Below are 20,822 nucleotides of genomic sequence, written 5' to 3' on the forward strand. Positions count from 1 at the left end.
ATCTTGTAATACTTATTTATGGAAACAGGTTTGTCTTACGAAATCTTCAAAAACCAGAATAATTTACAGCCAAATCTATAAAAACTAATAGTAATTAAAATAAACAGTTATAAAAATTAAAATTTTCAGAGAAGTTTGCCAAAGCCTATTTTATTAAAGAAAACATTGATAAAAGCACTGTACACAGCAAAAGTGTTCTATATTTACACAGGAGATTATGATATGGGCACAGCGTAGTGCATTTGTTGTGCTTACTAGAGCAGACAGCAGGAGTTTAAGACACAAAAGTTTCCCTGCAAAATGTTTTCTTACAAAAGAAGTCTAAATTATGGATAACATAATACAGTTTTTGAAATATATCCTTCTTCTGCCATTTCAAAAGCTTTTTTATAAATTAAAAGTTCTAAGTTCATGTAGAATATTACTACTTGAATGCATCATCTATCTGACAGACACCAAGAAATTTCTAAATTGCTCCAGTCAGCTCCCATTTTCTGGGCATGAGGACAGAACACCTACTATTTAAATCTAAGACAGAAAGAACTTTTGATTCTGAAAAGGATAAAGTAAGTCATAAAGATCCCTTAAAGCTTAAAAAAATAAAGGTTTACTCTCTACACCATTTTAATGCTTCTAGTGTTTCCCTTTAACCATCAAATTTGAGCATCAATTATTTTTAAAATTTCTTTTATTAATGCAACAGTGGCTAAGATGACTTAATTTTAGATTATTTGCAGGATAATATTAAGTAGGTTATTTTAATACAATTTTGTAAAGTACAAGCATTAAAATGTGAAAACTTAACAAAAGGTACATTCAGCCTACTGTTTCATTCTTGGCAAACTTCTCTAAAAGTATAAATAACTTTTATTTAGCCCGTTTAGATGGAACCACCTGTGTAAGATGTTTTCACAATTCTAACATTTTAATTAATTAACAATAAAAACCAAACAATACTTTTGTAAAGCACTTTTAAACTAAGGCAGCAAAGACATTTCAAGTGAGACACATGCTTAATTGCAATAAATGTAGCAGATGACAGTGACCTCCAAAGTAAGTTACAGTTAGATCAAGGCAGGCCCATTGATTTGTTAGGGAAAAAAACAAAGTGTGGTAAGAGTGCAGACAATAGCATAAAGCTGACATGTCTAAGAAACATGCATTTTGTCACAATACACAAGAACAATGCTGCTTTTGCCACCACATGCAGCAGAGATTGTGCAACATCCAAGTTTGTGCAGAGGGTCCTCTACCAGTCCCACCAATGTTAAACTATACTCTGCTGAAAATAGCGAGTTGGCAGAAACATGTATATTCCTCTTAAACGTATATGTAACCTTGTGTTTAACTGTGTTTATTCAATGACAACTTGTTTGATAAAATTTCATGACAGTAGTGTAAAAATCAAGAGAAGTGAAACAATTTTTACTTCTTTAAGTGTTATTGTGTATTTTCACTTTAATGATTTGTACTTGATAAAAGAACCCTTTCTAATTTTATAAATATGTAGGGTTTGTTGGAAAAAGGTGAATTGCAAAGCAAAGGTTATCAACATGGCAGTGTTATTTGTATTTGGTTTATGAGGACCCACATACACATATCCTGTGCAGCTACTTTATTCTAACCTTGATGACAGACTGATGAGATCAGCTGGGAGATGTTCCCCATTGGTCACTTTCACTACTTCCCCTACTGCCACCTACACATCCCAGTTTAAAATGATTAGAACAGAAAAATAAGTGACGGGAAAAAAAACAACAAACAAAACAAATGAACAAAGACAAAAAGACAGAGTTTGAAATTATTATTCAAACAATACATGTTAATTAAAATGTCTGATGACAGTTTTTTCAAAATCTATTTTAATCAGGTCAGAAAGAAAAGAGCTAGAACAGTTTCATTTTGACTCAAGTGGTTTATTTTACTGTTAGGCACAAACTTTAAGCTGCTGAACACACTGAAATTGTACGTAAACATAAAACAGTGTTATGCTTACTTCTCAGCTGACCAGGTTTCTAGCCACTTCATACATCAATTAAAAAAACAAAAGCTGCAACAATTGATTTTCCACCAACTTCTCTGAAGAGTCAGGTAACAAGTACCTTTTCTATGCAGAAAGCTGAAAATTACTTAGTATTTTTTTCCAGTTTTGTAAATTTCAGCATACACTGAACTATCAAGAACCATAGAGAATTAAATTTCAGAAGTTTGTGTCCTTCACTGTAAGAGATTATAGTTTCCTAAAATAATTAAGATCCTTTTGTTCTCCAAAAACTGCTATTGCTGGTAAAAAGAACCCAGTATTATTAGTTTGGCCCACAGATTCGCATTGCTTTTGGTACCTAAAATGTAACTAGGCATTATTAAAGATCTGAAAGCAAAATTGATGAGAGTCTTCCTGAAGAAACATGGCCACATGGAGATGAGAGATGGAAGAGAGCATATGCCAGTATGGAGGCAGAATTAGAGGTCATGTAGTAGTACAGTGGTCTCTCCTGGAAGCAAGGCTGGAACAGGATCCTAGTGATATAACTAGGGGAAGAAGTTTTAGCTGGAAGAAATGCCTGAACTGGGCCTAGAAAAGCAATTGTGATTCAAAGTGTCCCCATTGCAAACTGGATCCTAGAAGAAAAGCTGACAGGAAAATTCAATGTGAGTAATGGTCACAGTTGGTCACACAGAGCGTGTTCTGATAAGGGCACTAAAGAGAGGTTAAACAAAGTGGAAACAGTCCTGACAAAGTCCAGTAGCAGCTAACTATTATTTTCACTGTCAACTCGTGATACAAGTTTCCTTCAGGGGTACAAAGATTGCAAAGTATGCTTTTCAGGCAGTTGGTACCTTCCTGTGTGTAAACCACAACTGTGATGCAAGTGTCCTCCAAATTTGATAGGGCAAAGCTGTGAAAACACCTAGGAATAGACTCAAATTTAGGGGACTATTGAGGAAGCTTATGAAGAAGCTACTCTGAGAGGATGTAATCTCTTCCACCTGCAAGACACTATGGTTAGCATGAGAGAAGCTATTATCAGGCCAATAGAAAAAGTGTCCTTGCTGCACGATGTATTGCCTGCAAAGATCTCGGTGGAGAATTTATAAATGCTTCTCAAAGTACAGAAGTAAAAGGTTTACAGAGGACACTCAACACAAGCCAAGTTATGACTAATATTAGCACTGAAGACAGACTGTGGGGTGACACAGTATTTTCTGGGAACTACTTTACGCTTGATAATAATTTATTATAAGTGTTCTAGAAACAGCTATGCTTAATTTTGAGATATAATGGAAGACACAGAAGCATTGTACTAGTCTATACCACAGTCTGTCAACAGAAACACATAGGATCCTAACTTTATTAATTATAGGCATGAGTAGATTAATTAACTTCAGTGGGGTCATAGAGGGTTTATACTTAAATCATAGTCATATACATTACACTTCTGCTTGTGCCAGAAAAAAAAAAATTACAATACAGTCACATTCAGATAATATTCATTAAAAAAGGATTCTTAGAATATGTTATCTGTTGACCTGATCAAATAGATGTTGAAAAATGTGCATCTCCCACTTAAGATGTGGATTTCTTAAATAAAACTGTCCAAGGAAATGATGATAAACAACCTCTGATTGTCCATGTAAAAAGGGTCACAGCATGACATGCTAAAAATTAATTCTTGCTTTTAACTGATTAAATTATTCATAATATATATATTAGATAATAAAGTGAGTGTTCAGATAGTGCTAATTTGATGATTCATGTCTCATGTTCACTTTTTTTCCTGATTCAATTATCAGACTGGAGACTATATAATTTGAAAACCAGTTCTGTTCCCTGTAAAATATCCATTTTGATTTACTTATGGGATGAAATTTGTTGGGTACATATCCAAAAGCCAACATGGTTAAATATGGCAGTTGAGGTCAAATTTTTAGACAGAGAACCAACCTTTTTTGTATTATACCCAACAACAAAATTAACACACTACATTTTTCTTAGAGGTAAATTGAATGCCAGTGTAATTTCAAAACTGTAGTTGTCAGTTTAAAAAAACAAACATTACCTTAAATGATAAATGACTAAATGAACAGAAGACTACACTTCAGGGCAGAAGCACTTTTGTTTATTCTTTATTTCCTTGGAGCAATCACAAATAAATAAATAAATGCAGGGTAGAGAAACCAGCCTCTACACTATAAGCATCAGTGGGCATCTCTACCTTGATGAGAGCAGTACAGTGTCAGCAGGTATATACTCTTTGCCTTTTATTATAACTATATCTCCAACATCTACCTGAAAGAAAACTGGGAATTGGTTAATGGTCTCAAACAAAATGTACTATACCCTTATTTTAAGTACATTAAATATTTACTTGCCGAATTTGCTAGCAAGACTGTTAGAAACTCACACACTTAGAGAAATTAGATTGTATAACTGGAGTTCTGTCAAAAGTTATTAGAATTCTTTGGAAATCTGATCTTTAATAAACTTAATTAGCCAAATAAGCCTAATCTTTAATAGCCTTCTCTATGCAGTTCTTTAATTTAGATGGTTTTGTAAAATTCTTTACTGAAAGACTGAAGTTGAGTTAAAGAAGAAATTAATCTCACCTAAAACAACAGTTTTGTTGCATCACACCATACACCTACTTCTTCAAAGGTATATGCCAATTTCATCTGAACCTTACTTCCAAATTACAGTGGGTCAAATTTTCTTCAAGTTTTCAGGTATGGAAACCACTAAAACTAAGTGACTAGATGGTAGTGAAACATTTATTTCTTGAAAGATACCTTTAAGAGTCCCTTCACTACATGAAAGTCTTTATAGTTCTCATGATTTAAGCTGATGAAGTTCAACAAATACCAAAGTAACTAGTTTTCATAAGAAGTTTCTGCCTTGGCAAACCACATTATATATTAAGGAAGCAAGTAATTTTGCCACAGACATCATATTATTCAGTGCAATCCCACTGAAGTTTACCAGTCTTGACTCATGCTATCAAAACTGACTTGACTTCAAAGCACGTTTTGGAAGACAAATATCAACAAAGAAAAAAACAATACAAGAGATTATACATTTCCCATAATACCAGTTATTTTTTATCATTAACAATTACATGCAGAAATATAACCAATATTAAATATGCATTATGCTCTAAAAGAAGACACACACCTTTTCCCAGTGGACAATCTCCCATGCACCATTTCGTAGTACTAAAAAAAAAGGAAAAAAAATAAAGATTTTTCCAATCGTACAATCTAACTGCAGTTTACAGGTATGTGCTAGAGTCCTTACGAAAAGCCATACAGACACATCTCATTTACCTAATATTTTAGCGCATGCCTTGTTTCTATCAATTCAAATCAAGAATTTCAAATACACAGTACATATTCTTTTAACAGTTTTTGTACCATTGAATCTTATTATAAAGTCAATCAGAACATTTTACAGGCCTTGAGAATCAAATAAATCTGATATAGATTTTTATGATAATGTGTTTTCCAAAATAAATCAGTAATTGTAATAAAAACTTCCAAAGTTAAAAAGTTTTGAAATTATTGGGGGGGACAAGAGGAATATATTCAATATTCATTAAAAGTGCCAGGAGGCTGACTACAGTTTATCTATTCTGTTGTTATTGTTGTATCAGAGAACTTCAGGATGACAACAGTCACCTCCTCCACAAATATACTGAAAATGCCCCATGCTATTTAGAGTAGTATTTAGTATAATTTTTCCCTGATAGTCACAATGAATATTGTAGCCATATTCAACTATGCTAGTTTTAAGTGTTACCATTATGATAAAAAAAACATGCCTTGTTGCCAGTTAATTGCCAAGATTATATTTTCAGAGAATAATAAAGGTAATGTTTTTTAGCCCCAGTTACTGAAGATGGATGTGCAAAAAGAAAAAGAAACATATTATCTATATCAACACTCAGATAACTTTAAGAGACTGTTCCCTTTCACTGGGTTTTCCAGCTTTCTAATTGTCAGGAAGCTTAAGTTCCCAATCAGGACCAAGTTCTTACACAAGAGTGGGCTGACTTCAAATAAGTGGATCAAACTCTGGGACTACATATGGCCTTTACATTAAAGTCTTCCTGGAGGTTCTGTCCACGCTGACTTCTTGTGTGACTCAATGATATCTGCCATCATAACTTAACCTGCTTAGCAATTCCTTCTGCTTAGTAAGTCTTCCCCTTCCTTTCCCCAGATTTATTAGTGTGGATATGCTCAGGGCAATGGTAGATGGGGCAGTCTCCTTTTCTGCCAGTAAACAAGGTATCTTAATGACTGCCTCACCAACCAGCCAATCATTGTATAAAATCTATTCTGACGAACCATTTCCCTCCACTGGTAAAACTACAGATTCAGTGTGCTGACTGGTTGCAATGCTGTCCTAAGGAACCCAATGCATTTGATAATTGTCCTGCCAACTACCTATTTCCATCCCCTTGTGTCGGCAACACAGCTTATAATACAGCAGTTTGGATTCATGGGGCCATGGCACCAATCAGATGAAAACTGAGGAGAATTACAAATACACCTTGCAGCAATCCAGACAACTAAGTTTCACACGTAGTTACAGTGTAAGTGCCACAGGAGTTCTGCAGGTCTGAAATACAAGTATATCACCAGACCTAGCCAGTGGCTTCATAAAAGAGGCTTCTGGCTGCAGGGTGAAGGCTCTGTCTGGCCATCACCCCATGCCAAGGTGTGTGCCCTCCACTGCTTTATGTGTGCTGCCTCCAAGGTTTGTGGGTCCCTTTGATGAGCCAGTTTAATCCACTCCATGGAAGGATAATATTTTTTTCTTTCTGGATTTGTTTCTGGCTCTGTTTAAATGGTTAAAATCAGCTCATAAACAGATGAATCAGACTCCTGAAAACATGCTGAGCCACCTGAAATCTCAAGAGTAGTCTAACCCTAGCTTGATCTGGTAAGCTTTTAAGGACAATTAACACACAATAACATTCAGTTAAATCCATTTTCTTATGAGAACAAACAAAGAAGTGGTGTTGCTATGTACCTTTTACATAATGGTTAGAGAACTTGCATCATAAATCCTTCTGCAGCTTGACTTTCGCCTTTGTATCCTCCCACTTCACCTGTCTCTAACAACAACTAATTTTCAAAAGCATTTTCCATCTGCCCTACAGAAGGCTACTTCACACTACAGAAATGCAGATTTCATCATGTATGTATGATGGTGTCCTGCTGTATCATGCATGTATGCAGCCTGAGGCAACAAAAAGCATCCCCAATGCAGCCTAATACATCCAAATCCTTTGCAAAAGGTTTTTTATAGTAAACTTTTAGAAAGTTAATTACTTTCTAAACTTACTAAGTTAATTAGTAAGACTGAGACACAGATTGGCATTAACAGTAAGTTTAATGGGGACCCACATACAGAATCTACATATGCACATGTCATCTCACTAACAACTTTGTGTGTTTAAAAGGCAATCAAAAGTGGAGCTACATATACAATGTACTATGCACACCGCTGCTTTTCAGGGTCACAGAACTGCTGAATACATGAAAACAAAGTAAGAGTACCATACTGATTAACTTTTTAACTACTGCTTTGACAATAGATTGTATTTGACAATGCATTTAAAAATTGCTTTGTCAGGATGCTAGGATCAATGCTGCACATATGTGAATCCTGAATTAGCTTAAGAAATTTGTTTCTCAGTGCTAGCAATATTTTATTTATCCCCATCATACATTTAACTTTATCTCTTCTGCATGCATGAAACATTGAGGAATCTTAGGAAGAGTTACCAAAGACCCTGATAAGAGGTAACCAAGAAGATGAGTCAGAAATGAGAGTAAAAGAAGCCTTTTATTAAAACTTTCTACATGCTAGACAAAAGGAAAAGTTGAAAAGGCATTTTAACGTTTCACTGCCACAAAAACTATTTATAATCTCAAAAGCTATGAATGGTTGATGAAAGAATTTTGCATGTTGATACTGAGTTTTCTTTGGTTTTTAGGTATTGCTAAGAGGTTATCTGTTTCTCCAGGCCTGTCCTCTGGAGATTTCTATTTCTATGATTTCTGTCAATAGTTTTGTCTCCCCATCCTAATCTCTCCATACCTGCTATTGAGCTCAGTAGTTTCTACATGCTCAATAGTTTGCTAAGCTATCTTGCCATCATAGTCCTCATAAACTTTACAGTAAAGAGTAACATACAATTTCAGTAGGGTTTAAAATGTGTGTTTCCAGTATTTAGCAGTGTTACACAATTGTTTAACTGATGACTACATAGGTCCCTAAAAAAATTATGGTTATTTTTATTATATATTTAAAAGGATTCCATGTAAGATTTTTCTCTTTGGAGTATTTTTCATATTTTCTGCAATCAAATTCACATGACACTCATTCCTCCTCCTGTTTATAAAAATAGGACTATTTCAATTGAGAGAAGTCTATCTCAGAACAAATAACATGAAAAGCTGAAGAGCAGCAAAGCAGGAACCTAAATTTTGACATCCTACCTGACAAGAATGTTTAGGATATACTAATATCTTCCTCACTTTCTGAGCTATATTAATCCCAGTTTTATACCACTTTTCTTTATCAAAATCTATTAAAAAACCCACATGCTAATGCTTTGGTTAGGGTACATTGGCTAAGTATCTCATAATTTCTAATCAAACAGTTATATTGATTTAATAAAAAACCCAAACAAATCAAACCCAAAAGAACTCCATTAGACTTTATCCACAGTTTTGAAGCAGCATAGAAAGACAGTTCTATTTTTTTGGTGCTACCTTCTTATTGCTGGCAGAAAATAATTATATGTGTACCCAGAAATGCAAACTTTTAATTATAAAGTAGGCCCATTAAATATAGAGGTGATTACGATCTTCTAACAGCGACAGCATCACCTCTGCTAAATGAATAAATGCTCAAGTGTCTTAGGAACCTCATAATCTTAAATTAGAACATATTCTATTTTGTGGGGCTAACATCACTGCAAATTATTATTTCAATTGTTAACCTTACACATTTTGAAGTAATCTGCACATGCAATTTCCCACTCAGTTATGTCAGCAGTTCAAACTGTATTACTACCATGTGCAAAAATTCAACCCCCCCTGAAAAAAGGTTGAAGAAATTTCCTACCTTGAGTTTGTTTCTTGTTCACTGCATTATCAGCTTTATGCCTTTTCTAAATTAAAAACGTAGAGTGGTTAAAGGTTTCTGTTGGTAAGATAAAGCTTTCATATTTCTAATAAAAAACCCATCTATTAGTCCCTCCCACTCATCTAGTCAATAAACATTTAAACATTCACACAGAACTATTAATTATTCGCGTACTTCTGAACACCAGGAAAGTCACATCCAGATCCAGGCTAATTGTATTGTAATAAAAGATCCTTTCATGTGGGTAGTCTCTATCTGGACAAGTTCCTTACATAAGGAACTGGTGCATTTCAATACCACAACTTTGCCCTCCCCTGGAACTGCGAGATGATTCTACCACAGCAAAGATCATGGAACAATTTTTCATCTCAGTATCTCAGACAGACATCTGAAGTCAGGCAATGACTGTGTAAACATAATGACTCCACTTCTACAAAGCTGCCTGCAGACTTCAACAACAGTAACAAACAGACAAACAAACAAAAAATCAACAGCACCCCCCCACACAGGCAATGATGCCCCTCAGTTTATATATATTAATATATAATATTAATATAGCTATGAGATGTCTTTTGACAGTAATCTTTTGATACAGCTATTAACAACCAGCATTTTCAAGGTATGACCAAACTCAGATACAAGAAGTTTAGAAGAGTACTAGTTTTAACACACCATTTAGGACTCATGAACTCAGTTTTTCCTGAGCAGGAACATGTTTTAGAAAATTAATTTAAATAGATTTAACTGGTTTAGGTTCACTTTTAAAAGAGATATTCAGAATTCACACCTTTGTGATACAAAAAAAAATCAGAACCAATTTTGTAAAATGAAAGAAAAATAGGTCAAGATACTTGAGTGACTTATTGCCAATAAAATGTTGATTTGACTCTGAGCTAGCAGCTCTTAAAATGCCACCTTATAACTTTGCAAAATTGAAGTACTATTTTTTACTAGATTTTCACAGACTACCAGCAGAATCTCCTTTCAAAAAGATGGCTGATTGTAAGGATAAATAACCTTTGATCAAAGGGAAGGCACAATTTGACCAAAGCAGATATCTATTTGCCCACAGGGTGAACCTCCTCCATTTTGAAAAGGTAAATGTCCAGTGCTTTCTGAGGAATGACAGGTGAAAGTCATCGGAAACAGCTGACGATCTAACACTGCATGCCACAAATCTTGCTAGCACCTTTGAAGCACATATGGAAAACACATGCTGTTCATGAATAATATCTTCTGCTAATGTCTTTCTCTTCTTGGTATTTCATTCCAGAAAAAGAAACATTTGGTTCTTGAGCTAAAAATATATTTTATATATATTTTTAAGTATATAAGGTGTAATTGTTGATATCAGTATAAAACATTCCCATCCAAAAGCTTTAATATTAGATGAAGACTACCATTTGTGGAGATCCCAGGTATTTCACTGTGCAAAAAAACTGAGACATAATGGAAATTAATGGTTAAAGGAATACACTGATTATTTTACTATGCAGAAAGTGGTCAGTTTTCTTGGCAAAAACAGAATTGTATTTGTTTTAGGTATCTCAGTAGCATTTGGTAATGGGAATTTTAGCTGGTATATGTAAAACCCACTGTATCTGATCCCTGTCTTTCTCCCCTGCAACACCAAACTGTACACTTCAAGCTACAAAGAGCAAATGGTAGAAATAAATAACAAAAACGACTGCATGAGATAATTTAAAAAAGAACACTTTGTACAGTAGCAGAAGCCTCAGTTTTATATTTGCCTAGACACTGACAGATGGTGTAAGTCTGTAAGCATTAACAGCAGAATGGTTAAAAATACCTAAAACAACATGAATTGATTGTATGGCTTTTTTTCAAAAGGGGTTTTGTTTATGTAGAGAGAAAGCAACAAAGGCATTTAAGGAGAAGCTAACTGTAAGGTAGCAAAAGCAAGAAATGAATAGAAATGAAACAGAAGAAAAATATTTAATGGAAACAGCATTGTGTCTTCCTTGTGACCCAAGAGCTTCATACAACCTAGGGAATCTGTATCTTGCCTACCATCCATTCACAGAGGTAACTGAGGAGAAAACTGAGTTGACTGTATCAATAAAGGCAGCATGTAACCAATCACTCTCCATTTCAATCCTCCTTTGCAGCTCAACATTCTTCCTCTTGGTCATGTTTCTGCATATACATTGTAATTCTGCTCAAACACAATAAATCTGATGTTCCCAAGCAGCTTACTATTTGTGTGCAAGGGAAGACTACACTACCTGCAACCTTTTCCAAAACTCAAACAGAAGAGCCCACAAACAGGACTACTCTAGCAGACAAGACACTCTGCTGTATCATCACTTATCTAACGTCTTGTACTCCTCATAACATACCTGAAGAACTAAAATTAAAGCAGATAAAGAAATTCTTAACATCTTTAGTGATTTGTAAATAATTAAGAGTAATTTAATTCCTTAGATGCAAAAGACATCAATTAAAGGACTGAATTATTTTAAGCAAGTTAGAGAGACAGGTTTCTATCATATGCTTTTAGTGAAGAGAGGGCAATAAGGTATTCATAAATTGCCACCATCTTTTGTACGAAGTGAAACAGACTGTATTTCCTTTCTTTCCCTCAAAATAAAATAAATAAGAGTGAACTCCTCTGTGTTGACAATGTTCCAGCCCTTTTAAAGTTTTCTTTCAATACAAAAAGAAAGCAAAATAATCACTACCACAAACAGTGGGAAGAGCCTAGGAAAGCCTGGCATAGGTGGTCTAACAAGGACCAATTCTATGTCTGCTCCTGGCCATCAGAAGTCAGCAGATCACACTTAGCACCAAGAAAATGCTAGCATTTATGAAATGCTAACAGAAAATTGCACTGGAGTGGAGCAACAGGAAAAAAACTGAAAAGGCCTATTCCCCATGCTGTCTAAAAAACCATGAAAAGTCACAACAGTGAAACTAAGGATTTTATGCATGTGATATTAGAAATAAAGAGGTGCATCAAATGCTTGGACCTGGATTTGACAACTGGGAAACATTTTTGTAATATTACAAATAGAAAATAGCTATTTAAAAAATATCACTATTAAATACTTACAATATCCTCTATTATCTCCTTCACCGCAGCTACAGCTAAAATAAATAAGAGAGGAACCAATGTTGTGTAGCGGCCTGTTGGTGATACATCTGGTATTTGCTATTAAAAAAAAAGGAGAAAAAAAATATTTTGCATTGATGGTTGAAAACATTGTTAATACAAGAAACAGTACTTTCTGTACAAATAAAGATAAGTGAATTCACTTTTTAGACATAGTGTTAATGATTTCCAAGAGAGCTTTATAGTCTTCAATTCAAATGCAGCTGATGCAATAAAAGAACATTTGCATTTTAAGTAGTATAGTGTTTAATGGCACTATTTCCAGAGGTTTTAGTGTTTGCACACTAAACAGAACAGAACAAAAACCGTGCCTTTATTCTCTGACTCCAGTATTTATAGATTCTCGACAATGACCAGGGATTGGATAATTAAGTTACCACCTTCCCAAGCACACTGGTCATGAGAAACATCCATCAAATAACGTTTCTTAGAAGGAATGTGATAAACAACTTATGTTTACAGGACTTTCATGGGAAAGTAACTAAAACTATGAAAACATTATCAGAAGACTTAATTTTCAGGGCGACAATAAATGGTCTCTTAGCAAGTTTAAAACATTAGAATCTTATTGATGATCTTACCTGAAGCAAAGCAATAAAAAGAAAAAATGCATTAGCAGCTCTTCTGAACTGGGAATAAAGGAACCTTGGCAGGAATGTGATTATGTTGTACTTTGCAGTGCTGAAAGAGACAAAAACACATGCTATTATTACAGTATAAAAAATTCTTCAAATGTATTCCTTCCCTCTCAGTTATACAAGCTCTCAAACAACACAGTTTGCTTTTTGATTTTAAACTGATAAATACTGGATATTAAGTGTGCTTTTGCTAGGTTGGAAGAAGAGAATAAAATTTATCCTAGCAAAACAATCTTTGCTAAGCCATCATCACAAAATGTTTGAGCTCCTAGCTTTCTGACAGCCTTTCACATCTGCTTAAGAACAGACCACCACTATCTAAGGTTCTAAAACAATATATGCGAAAAAAATCATGCCAAAAATTTTTAAGCAAAAGACTTGTAAGGATATTTTAACTTCTTCTTAAGTCAGCCATATTTACTTTGATCTTGCATAAAACAGTCCATATAAGGGCGAATGAATGTATCCTGCAAAAGACCTCTACTCTGTAACCAAGTAAAAGACAGAAGGGCAAGTTGTATACACCAAGAAATAGCATATAATCTCAATGTCATGGAAAATCTCACCACATTATTCTCAATGTCTACAAAATTTCTGCACATTATCAAAGGTACTTCACACCTACTTGGGACTGAGGTATCTTTGCCATGCATTTCCTTTGAATTTCAACAACAGATGTGAGGATGTTATCAGATCTAAACACACATTACTTACAAGTATTTACTGTATGACTTGAAATTCATCAAAAACAAACAAAAAACAGCATAAACCATCAGCAAAGTCCCTAAAGCCTGAACCTGAATCTGAAAACTAATCTCATAGGCAACCACAGCATCTTTGTAACTGGCTGACTGAAAAAGCCAAGTGTTTCCAAAGCACAAACAACGCTGTGCTCAAGTGCAGTACATCTGCATCAGCATTCAGCTACCAGGAATAGGTTCGAAGATGAACTGAACTGAAACCTGAAGAACAAATCCATTCTCTAGGGACACATTGATGGTACAGCTGTAAAGCAGCTGTACCTTCCCCACTCCACTCTTAAAAATTCAGAAGGTCAGCTTTGTAACTAAAACAGCTTACTTGTCTCCTCATTTCACTTCATTCCTCTATCCACTGTCTAAAACTGTCATTACTGGCCAGTGGAAATGACAGAAGTAGAATAAATGAAACCTTTCCAGTTTTGTTATTCAGCATGCAGTGTTCTAGTGTTTTTGTTAATACCTGACATGATTATTGCAGAATTTGGTTAGCTGAGGCTGATTGATGAATATAGTTCTCACTTCCTCTTGATCAGCTAGGGAAGTTTTCTCTGAAACATCCTCTGTCTTCTCATAGCCTGTAAAAACACAGCATAATTTTCCATATAAATAGATTTACTTACACAAGATTCAAGGCACTTAATGAGATAAAAAGGACATTTATTGTGAATGTGAACTCAATGTATTTGCATTTCTCACAAGCAATGACCCCTGAAAAACCAAAGAAGTCTTTTTTATATAGTCAAGAGGCTCAATAAGAATCTATACTCCCCCTTACAAACTCCCCCTACTACACCCATTACCTTGCAAAGATCACTAAGAGTGGCTTAACAGTGAGACCTGACAGCTCCTTCTGCACTCCTGATTGCATCTTATTAGATCCCATGGACTCTTGTATTGCCAGTTTGTTTAACTGTTTCCTAAACTGATCCTTCTCCACCAAACAAAGTCTTTTTTGTTTCAGACTATCCAACTGAAGGCTGATCTTAACAGTAGAGACTGAAGGAGAGAAGACACTGTTTACTGCATAGTGCTCTGTCTTTTGTTTCCAGGTTCCCTGCAGCATGCAGCTGAGAGGCACCATCTTTCCCATAGTCTTCCTGCTGTTACATCTGAAGGAGAATAAGAATGGCATCTACAAGCCACTCATCAGGTTAAACCCCAGGTAGGCTGTGACTTTGCCACCTAAACCCATCTCTCCACTTTACAGCCATCTATTGCTGCATTGATCACTTGTAGGGTCCCCTTTTTACATGTTAGCTTTGTCAGAGACTCCTTGCTAATTCACAGAATCACAGAATGGTTTGGGTTGGAAGAAACTTTGGAGATCATGTAGTTCCAACACTCCTGCCATGGGCAGGGAACCTTCCAGTCAGTCAGGTTACTGAGAACACCATTCAGCCTGGTCTTGAACACTTCCAGGGACAGGGGTCTGAAATCTCTCCAGGCAACCTGTTCAGTGCTTTACCATCCTATTAATAAAGGTTTTCTCCCAAATACCTAATCTAAACCTATCCTCCTTCAGCTTAAGGTCATTCCCCCTTGTCCTATCACTACATGCCCTCATGAAAAGTTCCTCTATAACTTTCTTGAAGGCCTCCTTTTGACACTGGAAGGTTGCTAGAAGGTCTGAGCTTCTCTTCTTCGGGCTGAACTTTCCCAGTCCATCTTCATACATGCGTTCCAGCCCTCTGATGAACTGAGTGGCCCTCCTCTGGACTTGTTCCAACAGGTCCATGTCCTTCTTATGCTGGGGGCCCCAGAACTGGGTTCAGTACTCCAGGTGGGGTCTCAAAAGAGCAGAGAAGATGGGCAGAAGCAGCTCCCTTGACCTGGTCATGCCACTTTTAATGCAGCCCAAGTTGGCTGTCAGGGCTCCAAATGCACTCTGTCAAATCCTGTGGAGTTTATTGTCCACCAACACTCCCAAGTTCTTCTCCTCAGGGCTGCTGTCAGTTCATTCTCCACCCAACCTGTATTTGTGCTTGGGATTGCCCTGACCCACGTGCAGGACCTTGCACTTGGCCTTGTTGAACTTCATGAGGTGCACACAGATCCACCTCTAAAGATTGTCAAGGTGCCTCTGGATGACATCTCTTCCCTCCAGCAAGGCAACCACGTCACACAGCTTGGCATTGTTAGCAAACTCACCGAGGGGGTCACTCAATCCCACTGTCCAAATCACCGACAAAGATGGGAAAAACAGTCAGCTCCAACACTGACCCCTGAGGAATGCCACTTGTCACTGCTTCCCACTGAGCCATTGACTGCATTTCTTGGAATGCAACCATTCAGCCATTTCTTTATCCACTGGGTGGTCCATCCATAAAATCCATGTCTCTAGAGACAAGGATACTGTCTCTGGGACAGTGTCAAATGCCTTGCTTCATCCAGTCCTTCTGCCACCTTGGCTTGATTTTGTGGCCATTGTGATAGACCAATCTTGAGCTTGAAGGATGTGATCATTGGAAGCCAAGGTCATTCAGCTAGTTAATCTTAGCTGGTTGGCCTCATTGGTTAATAAGATACCATTCCTTCACTTGCTCCAAAATTTCTTTGTGACACTAGCTGGATTATTCCCAGAGAAGTGGCATTTTGTGTGTGCTTAACTTGAAATAGTTTTATTAGACTCACTGACATTCTCAGCATCTGCCTCCACTAGTCAGCGATAGTTGAGCTTTCTGTACTCTTCTAAGGACTGTGAGAAATCTTGTGCCAGTATGCATCCCAAATTTCATCTGTAAAAGGGTATTCTTCTCTCCCAAGGCTTTTCACTAATGTTTTGTCAACCACAACATTGCTGACAGCAGGCCTAAGCAGCCTTCAGGCTGGAGCTTGTAAAGTTATAAGGTGATTCATGTACAAAGGCTGTATGTGAAAACTTAATGCTTATTTCTAGTATGTTCTGTAAATGCTTGCAAATATGCTAGGCAAAATCCAAACCATTCTCCAGTCCACTGGCCAGTATATTGCCTCTTACCTATTCAAAATACATTTTGGACACTACTTTGCAAAGTCAAGTCTCCACACACTGAGAAAAGGTTCAGCAGAAACTTTTCATTTCATCCCATTTGCCATTCATAATTCACAGACTCTATTATGATACAGGAAATCCCTACTACTAGATTCACCCACTGCAATTTCTTTCTTTCTTACCTCATCCAATGGAAGGCACACTGTAGTAGACACACACATTCAAACATCAGTGTTTATCAAGAAGTCTTTTCAGAGGAAGGGCAGCCAGTATAACAGACTGGCCCACCTTAACAGATGCCAACAAAATACTCCTCAAGGAACCACATAGGCTCATGTGTCAGCCTAACCCAGGAAATAAAAACAAATCCTCAATCGCAAAAAAATTGCAAATAAATAAGTAACCAATGAAACAAACAAACACAGCCCCCAAAGTAATTAGAGCTTCTTTCAACAAGAGCACCCATTGAAGACCATATTTTCATTCCAACAATAAATCTCCAAGGAGCATCTCTTCAAAACCGCAGTATTTGCAGGGACTCTTCCTAAACCAGTCTTGATTAAAAAGTTTCTTCATTTGTAAAACAACAACAATAAATTCCACACAACTAATTTTTCATTTAGATAGGGTAGTTCAAGACTTTCAGCTTTCATTCCTTAAAACAGTCTCATTTGCATTACAAGAATGGGATAATGTTACATACACATGTACTGCAATATGGAAATAAAGGGCAAGAAAGAAAATCCTCAACCAAATTGCCAAAAGGATTTTAATACACTCCTCTTAATCATTAAAAATACCTTTTTCATTCTCTAAGTAGAGCTTTCAAAACCTTTGAAAGCTGATGCTGTAGCCAAGAATCTCTTCTACAACTAAGTGCTGTGGTCTAACCTGGCAGGCTGCTAAACACCACACAGACACTCACTTGCCTACCCCAAGTACTGGGGCAGAGAAAAAAAGGTAAAACACATGGGCTGAGATAAAAATGGCTTAATAGGACAGAAAAAGTAGGGAAAATAATTATAGAAGGATATACAAAACAAGTAATGCACAATTTCTCATCAACCACTGGCCAATGTCCATCCAGTCCCTGAGTAGCAGCCTGCCAGCCCACTGCCAACTCTCCTCCGGTTTTGTTGTTCAGCATAACATCAAAAGGTCTGGGATATCAATTTGGTCAGCTGGGAGGCAGCTACCCTGGCTGTGTCCCCTCCCTAATTTTTGTGAACTCACAGCCTCCTCCCTAGCAGGGCAGTACAAGATGCTGACGGATTCTTGACTTAGTGTAAGTGCTGTTCAGAAACAACTGAAACATCAGCACGTTATCAACATTACTCTCATCCTAAATCCAAACACAGCATTGTATCAGTTGCTAGGAAGAAAATTATGTCTATCCCAGCCAAAGCCAGAACAGTCTGTTTGCTAGCTCATGTTTCTGAAGCATGTGGCATAGTTCAAAGATGGAATCACTATGAAAAAAGAAATGTCTTCAAAATTATTTGTTGCAAAGCCACAGAAGACCTTCTGTGGCTCATGTGGGTCAGAATAGGCACTGGGAAACTGACCCATCAGTCTGTCCTTCAGAGGAGTCAGAGCAAAGAAGGGAATTTAAATGATCCGTTTGAACCTGCTGGTAGCACTAAGATGGCCAAGCCTGTCTAGAACTAAACAGAGTATTTCCCCTGTTGTGAAACACTGAGAACAAAACACACTTGGCAGAAATAAACCCCAGACACAAGTGACTATAATGACCACTAAATATGGTAAAATACTATATAGTCCTAAAGACCATAAGTAGAAATACCTAAGGATATATTAGGCACTACAAAAACCGATAGTCTGCTGAAGACAATCAGATGGCCACTAGGGAGTTTCAAAATACGTTCCTTCTACATGTGAAAGTCATCTCATCTTACCCAAGTTCAGCTTCATGTAGATTTTGTACAGGTATTTACCACCACCACCAAAGACTAGTTATTACCTAGTAGTTTTGGTAGGCAGCATCATGGCACCTCAACTCTCTACCCTTTTTCAATGACCTAATACTTCACTGAACTCCATCAACACATAGAGGAAAAGGATTAATGCTTCAATTTTCAGAGAACCCTAATAACACCTGTGAAGAACAATTTCACTCACCCAGAACCTCTCAAAAGAAACTGAATTATTTGAATGTTTCAATTTTGTATTATTTAATAGATGCCTATATTAACTGTGAAGCTATATTTAGCTAAAATAACCACAGTTAGTTACTGTATTTAATAAAGCTTTATGTAGGCCACATTACCCAAAGATTCCCCATGTGTCTTGCAATTGCAGAATACATGACACCAATTTCCTAAATTTGTTTAAGACGGCCAGATCTTCTGTGCCTTGAGCGAGACTTTATTGATACACATACCACTACTGAATGGTAAGCAGCACCTGTGTTCCTTGCAACAGGATAATGGATACAAAAATCTATTAAAACATGGTTATAAGCATGCCTGGTTATCCTTCATTAGCCATGAAGAACCTGCAGATGTTTGGAAAAATGGCATAAAATCAGTAGTTCCTTTTTGCTGAAATTCTTTTCTCTATGCAGATAACATGTTGGCTTACAGACACTAAAACACCTACAATTTTTATTTTGCAATAATTTACAGACTGTAGTGTCAATTCTTCTGAGCAACTGTTGACCACTTCCTGGGAATGATACATGTGCACATCATTCTGACAGTTCTGATTCAGTTTGTTTCATCTGAGCACATCAGTTGATTTTTTTCTAATAACACTATCACTATCTCTTCATGTGAGATAGAGTTTAGTTCTTTCTGAAATGGTGTCCTAGACAGTCCAGCCTGGTAAGGTAGATCATGATCCATAGAAAAGCCCTCTGAAGCAGAAATTAGTTGCTGCAGTGACGGGAGAAAAAAAAAGAGATTTTAAACCCAAAAATACAATACAAGAATTCCAGAATAAGAAAAGTAACATTGTCTGTCTGACCCCCACAAGTCTTAGGCTACGGATTGGCCCATACCATGACAGAAAGTCATAGAAGCTGTTGTTTGTGATTACAGTGTTAGTAGTGTCCCAAGAACACAGGGGGACCCTGCCAGTAACAGCTCTGCACTGGGGATAAGACTTTGGTGGAGCTCTCTGAAAGCAGCCTTATCATCACTTCACAAAGTGCTTATCTAAGAGACTTGGGTGATTGCCAGAACTAGGGTTTGATAGTTCCTTTATGTCCCTGTTAAACACTGACCCACACGGCAGAGTGCTGGAGCTCTCCTTTAGAAAACAGTAACATTTACAAAGAGCTGTTTAGAAATGCCAACTATGTAGCCTAAATGTATGCACTAACTGGACCTGGAAGCGCTCATCTCAGAAAGAAAAAAGAGACTGATTTATGTTGATTTCATTGTGAATTATATCTAAACAAAGACTAAATACAGATCAGATAAATTAGTGTCACATTAATATAAGACTAAGAAATAGATTTCAAATATTTTTGAGTAGTACTATATCATATATATCAATACTATATGTCATTTTGCAAAAGTTAAGTTTCTTAAAAGATGTTTTATACCTATTGCCACTCCAAAAGAAAATGGTTTTGGTAAGCTTCTTAAATCCAGTATTTAACTACTTCACAGTTATTCAACGTTGAAAAATAAACCAGACTTTTTTTTTTTTTTCCCTTTTACTGCAATTGTAAATCTTAGATAGCCAGTTACCTTTTGGAAACACCACATTTATTTAGTTAATAACCATTAAGAGTTCTGTAACTAGATAATTTTAAAGAGAGCATCAATTTTCCCAATTTATTTATGCAATGCTCAGCTTGCAGTGAAAATCAATTGTCTGGAACAAGGGTAAGTGGAAAAGAACTGAAATTAAGCACTGAAAAATTGGACATTTAGCTAGTCTCGTTATATGCATCTACTAATCACTGTAAGTATACAGGACTGCTGCTGCCGCGGTTGCAAACACATTTCGGAAGTGTTCCTGAAAAGATGCACTTTTTCCCTTTCTTCTTAGAAAGACGCATCCTTCTATTTCTTCACCACTAAGATTTCCTAGGCAGAGGCAGAGCCAGACCTCCTACAAACCTTGGTGGAGGAAGGCATATAACATGGTGAAACTGGAAAAGAACATCAATCTAACGGCCCACTTCTAA

At 36.5% G+C, this 20,822-nt stretch overlaps 1 protein-coding gene across 9 annotated transcripts in view; it reads right to left on the reverse strand.

Moving 5' to 3' along the window:
* Positions 1 to 20,822, reverse strand: part of ATP8A1 (ATPase phospholipid transporting 8A1) — a 102,008-nt gene that overhangs the window by 80,144 nt on the left and 1,042 nt on the right. For 2 of the 9 annotated variants that reach the window (XM_086888363.1, XM_086888365.1), the window contains exons 2-7: positions 14,153 to 14,267; positions 12,875 to 12,974; positions 12,234 to 12,332; positions 9,140 to 9,185; positions 5,171 to 5,211; positions 1,626 to 1,699 (exon numbers count right to left, since the gene is read on the reverse strand). In XM_086888363.1, coding sequence (XP_086744489.1) covers positions 1,626 to 1,699; positions 5,171 to 5,211; positions 9,140 to 9,185; positions 12,234 to 12,332; positions 12,875 to 12,974; positions 14,153 to 14,267 — 475 coding nt within the window. Of the gene's footprint in view, positions 1 to 1,625; positions 1,700 to 4,217; positions 4,292 to 5,170; positions 5,212 to 9,139; positions 9,186 to 12,233; positions 12,333 to 12,874; positions 12,975 to 14,152; positions 14,268 to 20,822 lie in introns of those variants that run through there. The other 7 variants (XM_086888364.1, XM_086888362.1, XM_086888367.1 and 4 more) reach the window with 5 other exon arrangements.

This window comes from Cyanistes caeruleus, chromosome 5 (genome assembly GCF_971803275.1).
Source record: "Cyanistes caeruleus chromosome 5, bCyaCae1.hap1.1, whole genome shotgun sequence".
Lineage (NCBI taxonomy): Eukaryota > Metazoa > Chordata > Aves > Passeriformes > Paridae > Cyanistes > Cyanistes caeruleus.